Source organism: Littorina saxatilis, unplaced genomic scaffold (genome assembly GCF_037325665.1).
Source record: "Littorina saxatilis isolate snail1 unplaced genomic scaffold, US_GU_Lsax_2.0 scaffold_1594, whole genome shotgun sequence".
NCBI lineage: Eukaryota > Metazoa > Mollusca > Gastropoda > Littorinimorpha > Littorinidae > Littorina > Littorina saxatilis.
Genome location: NW_027128950.1, coordinates 5,001 through 21,006, shown reverse-complemented (window position 1 = coordinate 21,006; position 16,006 = coordinate 5,001). Strand labels below are relative to the sequence as shown.

The following is a 16,006-nucleotide window of genomic DNA, read 5'->3' as shown; positions in this document are numbered from 1 at the left end:
ATGTAAGCTACACTGTTTATTACGAGTGATCCTTAAAAATTCACTAAGATGGTCACAAGCTATATCTAGAAAAATACACTGTTCATTTCAAGTTTTACGGCGTGTATTACAAATGAAAACCAATTTCGAATGCTTCCTTTCAGGAAAAATGGTTTGCAATGTGAGAATTATCCTTTATATGGCAATATCTTGGTTTTCGTCTAGTACCGATTACCTCCAGGCGGCAAAGCGTGCAATTTCCCCGGAAAGGTATGAAGTACAGAATGCATGACTCCTACTCATTTCTGAATATGCTTCATACAAACACACACATTCACACACACACACACACACACACACACACACACACACACACACACACACACACACACACACACACACACACGACCCCCTCCCACATAAACACGTACACACACACAACCCCCTCGCACATAAACACGTACACACACAAAAAAACTCACACACTCACACACACTCACACACCCACACACAACCCCCTCACACATAAACACGTACACACACAACCCCCTCCCACATAAACACGTACACACACACACACACAACCCCCTCACACACACACACACACACACACACACATAAACACACCCACACACAAACCCCACGCTCACCCACTTTAAACCGAAGGGCATCAAAAGTCTTGACACTTTTGCGTCTGGAAAACCGTGGGCGAGTCTTCTCAGTTTGACATCTATTGACATCTTAATCAGTGATCTCATGCCCTACAGCCGTTGTGGGTCAGAGCGAAGGGAAGTCACGGTTTGCAAGAGGAAATGAACTGAAAAAATGTGTCTACGTTAAGTAATGGGATATAATCGGCGAATTATAAAGGTCGTCACCCTGTTTCGATCATGGCTGTGTAACAAAAACCGGCAAGGCTTCTTCTCCTAGTTATACCAAAAGGCCAGTGGGATTGAGATAACTTTCATTATAGTAGCATTTTTTGAAATACTGCTTTGTCAGCTTTGTCAGCGAATCTCTCATTTCATTTTGTATTTTGTATGATTGAACTATTCTTCCTTTGGGGAGGGGGGGTTTGGGAGGGGTATTTTTTTTAAATCTCCCTTCTTCCCCTATCCAAACCACACGCTAGAACTTTTTGTATCATAATTTAACTTTACAATCACAATTAAGGGACCAACTTTTTGTGACCTGCACTTCACCGGCACAATTTTTAAGTTCTCAGACTCATAAGATTTGAACTTCTTGCACCATGCAGCTGTTTCAGTCTAAGGCGCGCCGAAACCATTTTCCCCGCTCGCTCATGCTTGGCAGACGGCTCGGTCGTCCCTAAAACCAGTCTCATCGTTGACATGAGCGCCGACCAATCACAACTTAGAGCACCAGCGCCCTCTGTTTTTCCGCTCTGTCGCTTTCTCTGGTCTGGCAAGTGCCCAGATGCTGTCAAATTGATGGGGATGCGAGTCATTCTGAGGATGATATTCAGGCAATCAGCGGCTATAAAATGACCAAAATAAAACTTGGAAAATACATGGAGTAACTTAGTTTTCTGGGTAGTTATTGAAGTGACTGATAAAAAGAAATGAAAAATTTGCGAAAACTAAATAATGAAACCGAATGCTCATGTTCATCTCTTGGGTGACAACAGATAACAAATTAAAGCACCCGTAAGCACTAATGAGGTACGCCGGCCTATAGGCAGCCAACAGAGAACTCCAGTCTTCTGTTCTGTGTTCTTGCCTCCAGCAATATGACTTTTACCATCTTAACCGAAGATGAAATGCACAAACTAAGAAAGATAGCATAGTCTGTTTTTCATCTTTACTTATTTACGGATTTTTCTTTTTTGTTTCATATTTGTTTTTTCGTGTTTTTGTAAAAGTTTGTGCATGTTGTTCAGCATCCTCTGCTCTCATGCATGGCTTTAAAATCACACTTTGTGAGCAAATTTTATTTTTGTTAATGCCATTGTGAAGGCCGGGATTTTCTCATGTACTGTCACACATTTGAAAATGGTTTCCTCTCAACTTTATCTCTCCCACGACGGGCGCTGTGGCGGGGTGGTAAGACGTCGGCCTCTTAATCGGAAGGTCGAGGGTTCGAATCCCGGCCGCGGCCGCCTGGTGGGTTAAGTGTGGAGATTTTTCCGATCTCCCAGGTCAACTTATGTGCAGACATGAAAATACCCAGTATGCTTCCTCCGAAAGCGGCGTATGGCTGCCTAAATGGCGGGGTAAAAACGGTCATACACGTAAAATTCCACTCGTGCAAAAACACGTGTACGTGGGAGTCTAAGCCCATGAACGAAGAAGAAGAAGAAGAGAAGAAGATCTCTCCCACACACACACACACAATCGGCCACGCACAAAACATCAAAAAACAGAAATGTGTTAATTTATAGCATGTGTTATATTGTACTTGCGTTCTAAAAGCAATTTAACACAAGTGATGTTTCAAGGGAATGTGCTCAGGAGCAAAGCAGTTACATCAATGCAAGGCGCCAAGTTTCAACCAATGTGTCACCAAAAAAAGGCAAAACATCAAGAAAATAAAACTAAAAACGTACCAGTAAATTGCAAAACCTACAAAAATGGGATACAGAAAGGAGCCAGATTGTACATGTTGGTATGTTTCAAAGTGGAAGGGTATGTAATGTTCTTATCCCAATTGTGCAAATCTATGATGATGTTCACAAGAAGAATACATATATCTTTAAATATGTCTCAAAGCTAAACCTAAACTTGCTTAAATTCAACTCAGCAATACATGTGCTTTGTGCACATTATTTGCTTTGTACAGTGAACATAACGATTACCTAAGAACTTTTTCCAGAATACATTAATACACACCATGCTGACCCATTGTTACATACATTGTAATTAGTGTTACACAAACTCCTGTTGGCATAAAAATGATAGGGACACACAAGTCTGCTAACATCCAAATACATCAGTACAAAAATTATCAAGTTATTTATTTATTTATTTATTTATTTGGTGTTTAACGTCGTTTTCAACCATGAAGGTTATATCACGACGGGGAAAGGGGGGGAGATGGGATAGAGCCACTTGTTAATTAATTATCAAGTCAAAAATCAAAAACAAATCAAAAAAACTAAAATACACACAAAACCATCAAAAACAAAAACACATTAATTTATCTTAAAATTAAAAGATACCTGAACTATGAAACTTGTACAAAGGAGAGCAAAAAAACAGAGTCTGTTGAGCAAATGCCCCCTCCACTTGGATTAAAAACAACAACAACAAAACGCAAAATATGTAATACTTAATGGCAGAGACAGACCCTTACTTTCAAAGACACTGACTGCCACAACTACTCTACAGTGACACAAATCTGAAGAAAACAATAGATACAAATATAACCAAAGGCCACAATGTTTAAAAAAAAAATTAGTAAGTATAATTCCACCTGCAAGTATTTTAAGGATTATCCACAACACTGCAACCATTACAGAAAAATTAACTTGTTTGCTCTATATTACAGTGGAACAAATCTTAACACCACTACAGAGAAACATGTGTCACAGTTCCACACTACATAGAATTATTCTAAGCTACAAAGGAACAGAGTTACTATTTCACACAACTATAGAGATGTAATTTTAATAGTCAGCATGCACGCAGGCATCTATTGCCAAAACATGGAAACTTTGCCGTCAATTCCACCGAATTGTCAAACTTTTTCCTGGTGGGGGAAAGGTGACACCAAGGTCTGCCGTAAACCTACTGTAACTTTCATGCAATTTTGGCACATTTGATGGGTATGAAAACGATACTGGATCTTTAACACACACACACACACTCACGACCACACACACAACCACACACACACATCCACACACACATACACACATGCACACACTGCACACACATGCACATATACACACACATACACGGATCACTCTTCTCCCCAAACCCTTACCCGTTCATCTCATGGCATACTAGTTGATTAGTACAACACTGTTTAATCCAATCAAGACATGTCATCGTGACCTTCACTTTTTTCTATGACTAAAGTCTGGAGTGTTAGTGGGTAAGGTGGAGGGTAGAAATGGGAGGGACAATCCACAACATTTTGTTTGTTTGTTTGTTTGCTTAACGCCCAGCCGACCACGAAGGGCCATATCAGGGCGGTGCTGCTTTGACATATAACGTGCGCCACACACAAGACAGAAGTCGCAGCACAGGCTTCATGTCTCACCAACCAGTCCTAGCACTAACCCCATAATGCCAGACGCCAGGCGGAGCAGCCACTAGATTGCCAATTTTAAAGTCTTAGGTATGACCCGGCCGGGGTTCGAACCCACGACCTCCCGATCACGGGGTGGACGCGCGCCTTACCACTAGGCCAACCGTGCCGGTAATCCACAACATAAACTCATCCATTCGAGACTGCTAAAACAACCAAAGTTTGAAAAAATGTCACACATAAATTTTCTGTCCATCAGAGTTAAAATATAATTTTAAGTAATCACAGGCAAATCAGCAAAGAACAGCAGAATCAACTCAGAATGCTCACCCACACACAAGCTGACATGTTCACAACATTACAAACTACAGTACTGTAATTTGCCAAGCAATATCAAATCAATCATTTTAAACATTAATACAACTATATTGTGAATGAAGGTAATTGTCTCATTCTCTATCCTTGTTGCCATAACATCTATGCCTGAATATTTTTTTTAAACATTATCTAGGTGTTAGCAATTAATGTGTTAGTAGAAATCTTGCCTATTGATTTGCTAGATGGAGCATGCATCATGACCTCAAAAGCAACAGTACCCCTGTGCACTGTTCTTTGCACCGGGCAACATTTAAAATTTAGCGCAAGAAAGATCTTAAAAGTGTTAAAAAAATAATCATTAAAAAAAATATATTCATGATAGATACACTTCACCCCATTCTTGCTCGAAGACACGGTGATTTACAGTACATGTAACATGAACACATACAGTGACTATAAAAAAAGACCTTTCACACAAAAATAACATGTCAGTCAGTTACAAGGAAGGTACAGAGTCTGACTTTAAAATCAGCTTTTTGCACAACACACTGGTACAAATTGAATCAAATTCACAAAATTCACATTCATCAAAATGATAATGTAAAACGAAAGCAACTGGGTCAACTTTGAAATCATGAACACGTCATCAAACTACGACCAATTACTGTGTACACTGCCTCTGAGCAACACTCAACAAATACTGCAAACTGATATTGCACCTCAGAATACGCTTTCCCTCCCGTCAAGAGAATGTAACAATTTCAAGTGATTCAAATCACACGTTTACCAATCATGAAAAATAAATAGACCCGAATGTACACCAAACACACATGCACGCGAATAACCATCCACTCAAACACACATATTTTCTCGTAGGTTTTCAAATAAAATACAGCCAAAAAAATTGTGTTTGACAGCAAAATAACATTCAAATTTAGCAAGAATTGTCAGCACTGACGGGCAAATAAAATAATGATAAACAACAGGTTTCTTTGCAAAATCAAAAGTTTTACAAAGGCAATGACAGGCAACAAAAACATGTGCCATACTGCACATTAGCCTCAAGTCTGGCTCAAAAGGTTAATCATTTATCCTGCTAAATATTAGCTCACAAAGCAATAGAACTTGTAAGATTATACTGGGAAGAGGGAGGGATACATTGGTAAATATCAGCTCACAAAGTAATGCAACTTATAATAATATACTGAGAAGAGGGAGGGATACATTGGTAAATATCAGCTCACAAAGTAATGCAACTTATAATAATATACTGAGAAGGGGGAGGGGTACATTGGGTTCCTATATCACAGACCAATATTGGACATTATTTACATACATAGTAGTAAACATTTACATTAACGGTGTCCATTTCAGCTGTAGTGAAATATCGCATTTTAGCAAATATACAGTACATGCATTAAATAATCCAAATAAGGAACACAGTTCGACTCTACTATGTTCATAGTTGCTTTATGTCTTTCAAGAAAGCTATAACAGGTAGAACATTTTTTTTTAATTCCTCATCCTCAGTAAAAGTCAGTCATTTGTTGTTCGATAAGTTGCCATACATTACATAAAATTATAGGATTAGCATTAGCTTTACACATAATTTACATAATCTGACATGTTGTCTAACCTCTGATTAAAATATGGCTAAAACTACAAACTTTAAAATAAATGTTTAAAAATAAATCCTTTTCAAGGATTTTCGTCATGCTGAATAAGCTGTGCAAACTTTAAACAAATTAAATAAATAAAATTAAATTAAAAACAGTACATCTATTCTCTTACTTATTCTCTAAAAATGTCAAGTCATCTTCACAACCTGTCATTAAAAATCACACTCATACACTTTCAGGCTTCTGGCCCAAATGTGTCTATTATAATTATTTTATCAACACCATCACATCCACAGACAAGCTTCATCTGGCTCCTGGAGTCAAACACATACTTGCGTGAAGCATAAATGACTCCAGCCTCAACAATTTCATTCAAATTACTGGCACGTTGTGGCCCTCTCTCCCATGTATCAGTTCAAATAAATCACAGCGTTCAGTCCAGAGCAAGGAGAATAGTTCCCATCACAGACTTCAATCAATCAATATGAGGCTTATATCGCGCGTATTCCGTGGGTACAGTTCTAAGCGCAGGGATTCATTTTTTATTTTTTTTATTTTTTATTTTTATTTTATGCAATTTATATCGCGCACATATTCAAGGCGCAGGGATTTATTTATGCCGTGTGAGATGGAATTTTTTTTACACAATACATCACGCATTCACATCGGCCAGCAGATCGCAGCCATTTCGGCGCATATCTTACTTTTCACGGCCTATTATTCCAAGTCACACGGGTATTTTGGTGGACATTTTTATCTATGCCTATACAATTTTGCCAGGAAAGACCCTTTTGTCAATCGTGGGATCTTTAACGTGCACACCCCAATGTAGTGTACACGAAGGGACCTCGGTTTTTCGTCTCATCCGAAAGACTAGCACTTGAACCCACCACCAAGGTTAGGAAAGGGGGGAGAAAATTGCTAACGCCCTGACCCAGGGTCGAACTCGCAACCTCTCGCTTCCGAGCGCAAGTGCGTTACCACTCGGCCACCCAGACTTGTCACATCTGGTTACATGCCACAACAACTTGGAACTAGAGAAGGACCCTGTTATGTTCTGGGACAGTGCAAACATTCTGTTATGTTCTGCGAAAGTGCAAACATTCTGTTATATTCTGGGACAGTGCAAACATTCTGTTATGTTCTGCGACAGAGCAAACATTCTGTTATGTTCTGGGACAGTGCAAACATTCTGTTATGTTCTGGGACAGTGCAAACATTCTGTTATGTTCTGCGAAAGTGCAAACATTCTGTTATATTCTGGGACAGTGCAAACATTCTGTTATGTTCTGCGACAGTGCAAACATTCTGTTATGTTCTGCGACAGTGCAAACATTCTGTTATGTTCTGCGAAAGTGCAAACATTCTGTTATGTTCTGGGACAGTGCAAACATTCTGTTATGTTCTGGGACAGTGCAAACATTCTGTTATGTTCTGGGACAGTGCAAACATTCTGTTATGTTCTGGGACAGTGCAAACATATGTTCTGCGACAGTGCAAACATTCTGTTATGTTCTGCGACAGTGCAAACATTCTGTTATGTTCTGGGACAGTGCAAACATTCTGTTATGTTCTGGGACAGTGCAAACATTCTGTTATGTTCTGGGACAGTGCAAACATATGTTCTGCGACAGTGCAAACATTCTGTTATGTTCTGCGACAGTGTAAACATTCTGTTATGTTCTGCGACAGTGCAAACATTCTGTTATGTTCTGCGAAAGTGCAAACATTCTATTATGTTCTGGGACAGTGCAAACATTCTGTTATGTTCTGGGACAGTGCAAACATTCTGTTATGTTCTGCGACAGTGCAAACATTCTGTTATGTTCTGGGACAGTGCAAACATTCTGTTATGTTCTGGGACAGTGCAAACATTCTGTTATGTTCTGGGACAGTGCAAACATTCTGTTATGTTCTGCGACAGTGTAAACATTCTGTTATGTTCTGGGACAACGGAAACGTTGATGACAATTGAGTGTCCTCCAGGTAACAATGAAACAAAGCAACTCCTAGCTTACAATTTCACACCTTCAGAACTTTGGCCCCATATTTTAAGGTTCATCTCCAGTCAGTTCATGTCTCTTGTATTATCATCACATCTTCAGAATACCAATGTAAGCTTATTGTCACATCGTTTCACACTTAATTCTTGGTTCTTGCACAATAAATTTGCACCTCCAATCACATCACAAATTAACAGCGCTCCTCCCACTCCTCCAAAGTCAGTGTAAAGTCACATCATTTCATATAATTAAGGAGGTCCTTAATTAAGCCAGAAGTCAGTTTGCCGAAGACTTTGCAACGTCTTTTTACCAAAAACTCAGTGCTAGAGCTTGGTGCGGCCAGCTTGGCAAAGTATACTTCGCGTAGTCGACTTCACCCAGTAAAAGACAGGCTTAAAGGTTCTCAACAGTGCTTTGCATTTCCTCCTCTTTCCTCCCCTTTATGTCCTTGATAATAAGCATGTTGATAGGACGGTTGACGAATCACTTCATACCTCTGAAACCTATCACCGCATTTTTTCACCTCTTAGCTGTCAGTTTATGGTCTGACCAGTTCACATCGCCCGAGTTCTTTCCCCTCATTTTGCATCTGCAGGAATCTCTACCTCTTCCTCGTCCTTCTGCTGCTGGTTGCTGAGGGTGATGATGAGACTTGGTTCTAACTTAACTTCATACCTCCTATTAGCTACATACATGTGTCACTGCACTTTCACACCTGTGAGCTGTCAGTTTATCGTCCGACCAGATAACACCTGCAGCGTTCCTTCCCCTCACTTTGCATCTCCAGGACTCTCTGCCTCTTCCTCCTCTTTCTGTTCTTGATAATGAGTGTGTTAATGAGACGGCCGACTTCACTCCATAACTCCCAAGTTATCACTCGTCTGACCAGTTCACATCACCAGAGTTCCTTCCCCTTATTTTGCATCTGCAGGAATCTCTACCTCTTCTTCCTCTTTCTGTTGCTGGTCGCTGAGGGTGATGATGAGACGGTCGACGAGCAGAGAGAAGACCTTGTCCTGAGGGTCTATGAAACCGTGCTGCATCCACTTTATCGTCTGTACCTGTCCACACCACCAGAGTTCTTTCCCTTCATTTTGCCTCTGCAGGAATCTCTACCTCTTCCTCCTCCTTCTGCTGTTGGTCGCTGAGGGCGATGATGAGACGGTCGACGAGCAGAGAGAGGATCTTGTCCAGAGGATCCATGAAGCCTCGCTGCATCCACTTGGGGATGGTGACCCTGGCATGCGAGAAACCCAGCTTCTGGAGCACGTAGTCTGCCCCAACTGGGTCGATCTGGGAACTGGCCCAGTGAAGAAGTCTGCAAAGAGAATGTAAAATACAGAATATTTTATAGCCCATGCAAGGTTGGGAATTTGCTTTGAATGGAAAATGTTTAAAGTAAATTTTCATTTGATCAATATACTTACCCAATTATCATAAATGCATTGACTTCTCACATGCTAGATGTCGAAAAACCATTACCTGCCCTAAGAAGGGTGGTAACCAAGCTAAAAAGAGACGCCATAGCTGTTGCTATGCACTGACCCTGCTCGGTTACCCATAACACCCTGCGCTCCACGTGAGCGCCAGCATCCGGAATAATCACATTCGAGACTACTCAAACACCCCAAGGATATTAAGTAGCGGGGATGGATGGGAGGGTATTAACTATGAGAATTGGGTAAGTATATTAATCAAATGAAAATTTACTTTAGAAATTTTCCATTAAATTACATATTCTTACCCCAATTCTCATAAATGCAGATTCCTCCTAAAGGTGGAGGGAACTTACTTATGTCCTTGAAAGAACCTGTCCTGCAGCGACCAAAGACGGCAACGAACTGCAGCGGTCAAGCCGAGTGCAGGAGATATCCCGAAGATAAAAGCTGATGAAAACATCATCAGACCTCCAGTAGGCCATTTGCAAGACCTCGCCTAGGCGACCAGAACGCAAAACGGAGATAGAGGAAGCCCAGGCTCTGGACTCACGGACCCGTGCCTGTAACTCCCCTAAGTTTTGGGAGAGGTATAGGAATACCTTTTAACGTACAAAACACTCAGACACAGTCAACCACTCTTACTCTAATCACTGACTCCACAACCAGGCAACATTCAAACCAAAGTTTATTATTTACACACACGACATCACCGCATTCACATTCACACCCAATCACACTCGCTCAAAATTAAGGATAGATGAAGTAGGAAAAATTATCTTAAAGTTTTAACGAAACAAAATGGCTATGAGAATTTATAACTTGATACTAAGAGAACTGTAAATACCCCTAAATATTACCACCTACCACCCTAATTCCCTAATCCCGAAAAATCAAGAAGTCTCTTTATAAATCTATCTCAACTCAAAATCCACTTATCTTCGCCTACAGTAATCAATTAACCCCGTTATTTATTAACTAACTATTATTTCTAACTTACATTTACACTAATACCTCGTGATAGGGACTACCAACGTTTTCTGCTACACTGCCTTCAACCTTGATGCAAAAGATCAACGCCAAACGCAGCTACACCTGAAACCAGTAGGCCCAGCCACCAGTAATACTAATTAACTTAACTTTAAATAACAAAACCCTCAACTCTCTTCCACTTATTTCAACACAATAAATGGTACGAACATTAATCCATCAATAACACATTCACATTAATCCACCACGTAACAACCTTACTTCATAACAACAAATTACCATATCACTACATACTTTTCTCTTCGTGCGTAATGATCACGACGTTTCACAACCAAGTCCAGTTCACATCTCGCCGATCCACAAAATCAACGTCGCTCACAAAAAAAATAAAGACACTCCAGATTAGTCCCGTTGAAATGTAATTAACCAGGCCTGGTATTAAATTTCTAACCTAATATTTAATTAATAGTCAAATTCTACCTGGTTTTCTCTAACACTTGCAAAAATCTCCATGTCTTTAATGTATTTAAACTCACGTATAGGTCACAGTGCTTATTGAAGCCACAGCTGCATAACACCGGCACACAGATACCATAATATATTCTTGTGCACAGACTGCTTGTGGCAATAAAATGCCAGCACCTCCACCACTTTACCCACTGACGGTGGGCCACCTCACCTCCACAGCTCACACTTGCGACACACCGGTGGTCAAACACCCCACCAACTAACACGCCTTCCTCCCGGGTAACGAGTCGGAAGCATCTTTCACCCGGAAACTCATGCTGTCTCCTGTGTCGTTCGTCTCTCCTGGCTTGGACTCTCCCACAGCCACGCTTCTATGCTTGAACGCTGTCGTAGGAACAAAAGCCAAGTATCACTACTTGTTCCCCCAACAATACTTCAATTATCTCCCCTTACCCACAAAGTCCATAAATTAACTCTCCTAACAACAATATCTCCCTCATTAGACTTCCCATAATTATCAATTCTCATCAACTTACAAAGTCCCCTCTTTACTTAATTACTCATTAATTACCATAATTAACTACTTAATTAACCACCCTGGCCATCTCATCAAAGTTACTATTTAACTTTAACCACAACATCATTATCAAAATACCAGAGTCCCAACATGACCAATTATGTAATAATTCTTACAATTTTTCACTCACTTAAATACCTAATTATTGTCTTTACTTTTGTACAATTGTAAATACACCATCATCAATATAAATGTACAAAGTATTTACAACTCCCATTTCACAAAGTCAATACAACATGGCTGCCCCCATAATAAACAATTCCTATTCCATTATTTGACCCAACCATTCACAAGCAGCCCCTTCACAAACAACGCCACTTCCCTCACCCCTTATGAATTTAAGTCATATTACATAGTGGCACCTCGTTCTTCCCTCTTTCTCTAACCGTGATGACGTCACATATTTACAACCAACCCCCCGTCTTCTGTCTTGACAGTGAACTCCCGTTTACACCTCCCGTACCTCGTGTTCAATTTTCCGCACTTGCAACTACTACACGACTATTCTCTGGAATAACGCTCTCTACCTTAAATTTACCCTCCATAAAAATAAATCCTTCCCACACATGAGTTCACTCGCAGTAACTGCTGACACCTCTTTTCTTCTTTCCACCAGCCTACTCGCTCTCCCCACTTCTTGCACAATGAAAAACTGTCCACCCCCTTTCCCTCGTTTCCCATTCCCCCTCTCCCCTTTCTACCCCAGACACCCTACACATAAAATGACACCAACCAAGGAAACTAAAAAACTAAAACTCTCTCATACACAAACACTACCGAACCAACAAATTTTGACCCTGAGCACGGAAGGAGAGAAAAACTACAGAATTTCAACACACCTTGCCGTTCGAGGACTGACCACCCGTAGAACCCTTGAAGCCACACCAAGACAGCTGGAACACAACTTGTCTCCGGGGTTGTATAAAACATCAACACGCCGGTCGGCCGGATAGAGCATTCACATCAACCATCCGTTCTCTTCACAGTTTTACACAGCAGTGACCTTCGAGCCTGTGACTCGTTCACGCACCACCACGTGCGTGAATACCCTCCCGCGATTGGCTGTCCATATCCACGGACACACACCGAGTCACTGTATAGGCACCCATCTGAGCCAAAACCGCACGAAACCCAGCTCATGCACGAATTACCAAATAAGTCATGGCTGGACTTGGGCAGAGTTTGTGACAGTGCCGAGGACAGAGGGAGGACTGAACGCCCACCCCCCCCCCCCCTCCCTTCTTGAGCGAGCCACCACTCAAATGCCTGGCGGATGAGAGTCGCAACCCATCTTGTGAGTGTTAATTTAGAAATATCTTTTTCACACTTTGTGTTCAGAGATACAAACATGAGCTTTTGGCCCTTAGGTCTAATATACCTAGTGCGAGAGAGGTAGGATTTTAAGGCTCTAACCGGGCAGTTAGCTAAATCCTGATCACCCAGGGCAAGAATAGTCCCGAGAGGGGGAACTTGAATCACCGGCGGAGCTTAGCCTGGCTTCTGGTTCTTAGCCAGGAAGCCAGGCCAAAAATGCAGTGACACCGAACCATCACGTTCAAACGCGATATCCTCTGGCAATCCCGAAAGGGCATGTATCTCACTGCCCCTACTATGAGCTGTGGCCAGGAGAAGAAGGAACAAAGCCTTGCGCGTTAAATTCAGCAAACTGGAAGCCCGTAAAGGCTCAAACGCCAAAGAACGCAAGAATTCCAACACCAGGAATAAATCCCAAGCAGGGACAGGGGTACGTCTCTTCACCTCTTGAAGAGCAGCCCCTTTTATCACACTTGCGATCACCCCATTGACATTAATAGATCTACCTATCTGCCTCAAAGTAGCAGATATCGCTGAACGCCTGACTCTCAAAGAAGAGGCCGAACTGCCCTGTGCGGACAAAAAGGAGAGGTGATTCGCAACCTGGAGAGAGCGAGGAGCCAAAGCGTTGACCCCAGACTCTCTACACCACTTGGCCCAGGCAGACCAATGCGAGGCAAAGACCGAGGAAGTGGAAGACCTCTGCGCTTTTTGCACCAAATCCTGCGTCAAATCCGAAGGAGTTAACTCCGATTTCGCTTGGTTCACTGAGAACCCCAGGAAAAGAGCCTGGTCCAACACAATCTGTGTGTGCAAAAGGCACGCTGATTGACTCTGATTCAGGATCAACCAGTCGTCGAGGTATCCCTCTCTGCCTGATCAGAGCGGACAACTGCCTGATCACCATCGTAAACACCCATGGAGCCAGAGAAAGTCCAAAGGGCAGAGCCCTGAACTGAAAAATTCGATGACCCCAGCGGAAACAGAGCCACTTCCTGTCTGCTTGATGCATAAGGATGTGAAAGTAAGCGTCCGTTAAATCCACCGAGGTCACCCAATCTCCCCAACGAAGAGCCTCCCTGACCGAAGCCGGGGTCTCCATCCAAAACTTGATCTTCCGAAGGAACTTGTTCAACAAAGAAAGATCGAGAACAGGTCTCCAGCAGCCTGAAGCCTTGGGAACTACGAACAGCCGTCCGTAGAACCCGGGAGAGGCATGAGAGAAATGATCTCCGTCTCTATGACAGTCCTGGCCTCCTGACTGGCCGGGAAACGAAAGGGAGGAGGATCCCTGGTCAAGGGAGCATTGTCGTCCTCCCACAACAGCCGGAATCCCGATCGCACCACCCCCACTATCCACTGGCTGTGCTCAGACGCCTGCCAAGCAGATAGAGCCCTGGGGGGGCCCCCTGCCACAACGAGTGTGGGGGGTGAAAGGGTGATGTGATCGGGAGCGTCTCATTGGGGGGAGGGCTTTTGCCTTCCCTTTCCGAACGAAGATTTCTTTGGATAAGGAGCACCCTTAGACAGTGCCGCCTTATCCCCTTGTTCGTTAGGGCGAGAGGAGCTGTGCTGCTTCTTGTTCTTGAAAGGCTGAGAACACTGAGACTTCTTTGGGATTTTAAAGGAAAATCCCACCAGATGTCTGTCTTTAGCCTCCTAAACTTCCTGTTGCCTCGCATCCAGGGCCACCCTCCCAAGAAGAGAGCCCTCGACGAAAGGAGAGGAACGAAGCGAGTCCACAGTAGACTGGTGTGAAAACCCCGCCTGAGAGAGAAGCAGATCACGCCGGGTAAAGACAGCATGAGCATACAGCTTTGCTGACGAGTTCATCCTCTCAGAGTTCACCATCCCCAGCGCCGCAAGCAGTGTGGAGATGTCACTGGCTGAGGCATCCTCTCTGAGCCGAAAAGGCTCCAAAGAAGCTGCAACCGCTTGTGTGAGAGCCCGAAGCCGAGTCTCAGCCATAGAAGCCAACTCAAGATCGAGCCTACCCATCTCCTCAAGTGAGGAGAGAGAAGAGTCCGAGAACGAAACTCCCTCCTTTGCGGAGGGTTGTTTAGGCAACAACGCAACCAACTCCCGCGGAATCGGAAATGTCGCCCTTGGCAAAGCAAAAGTCTGAACAAAATTCCTAGACTTCACACTCCAGTCCAACTTTTTCTGCACTAACGGAGAAAAAGAAGTGGACTGTGCGCTCGAAGCCAGCCATGGGCTAGCAGAAGGAGGCGCTGGACCATCTTCTGACAGCCAGTTGACTTTCCACTTGTTTTTCAGTGACTTTGGTCGTCGATCCGCGTAAGAGCTTCCACAGCCGACAAAACAATACGGAATCCAGACGCCATGATGCTACCTTTTTCACCTTCGGCGTTTGGAGATCGGCAGCCAATCAAAACAACCCGCAAACCTCCATCGGTGAATAATTAGGCCTAGGCGATAATCGTCGGAGATCGACAGCCAATCAAACGCGACCCATGACACTGCTATGGGTTCACGCGAGTGCTGGGGTACGAATGCACTGACTTCAGACGCAGACAGCTTCAGCTGAACGGTTCATACCACCACCCCCCCCCCCCCCCCCCCTTTTTTTTTCCTCAACGAATTTGCATCGATCTCAAGAATGGTCTGTGAGCTAAGGAAAATATCGGAATTCCGATAAAATTCGGACCAGTCCCATGTCTGATTATTATGCTCCATACTTCCTGTATTTTCTTACAAACAACCAGCTGGAAGAGCAGTGCCCTTACTTTCTACCTCAAAACAAATTCACATGCTTTATCAACAGCTAAAGCAAAATAGCCTTTTCCTTACTAGTAAGTAAGAGCTAAATGTAAAAAATCTGTACCAACTCCACCCTGGAAAAAAAGGCAGCATTAGCCTAACAGTGAAAACAAGAGCTGACAGTTATAGGTAGTCATGGCATCCCCCCTTCATGTACAAACAGTAGGGTTATCGTACTTAGTTTGGATCTGCGATAGCTCATGTCTGACGTACACAGAAAATACTACAAAGTATCCCTGGCATACCTATTCTTTCCTGAAAGCTATAGTAACCAAACATTTTGCTAGGACTGACATGTGCCCACTACCA

At 42.8% G+C, this 16,006-nt stretch overlaps 1 protein-coding gene across 1 annotated transcript in view; it reads right to left on the bottom strand.

The window, feature by feature from the left end:
• Positions 1 to 2,369: 2,369 nt before the first annotated feature.
• LOC138957250 (bridge-like lipid transfer protein family member 1) overlaps positions 2,370 to 16,006 on the bottom strand; it is a 17,096-nt gene continuing 3,459 nt past the window's right edge. Inside the window, exon 4 of the mRNA XM_070328395.1 lies at positions 2,370 to 9,449. Coding sequence (XP_070184496.1) covers positions 9,221 to 9,449 — 229 coding nt within the window. The 3' untranslated portion in view covers positions 2,370 to 9,220. The remainder of the gene's footprint in view (positions 9,450 to 16,006) is intronic.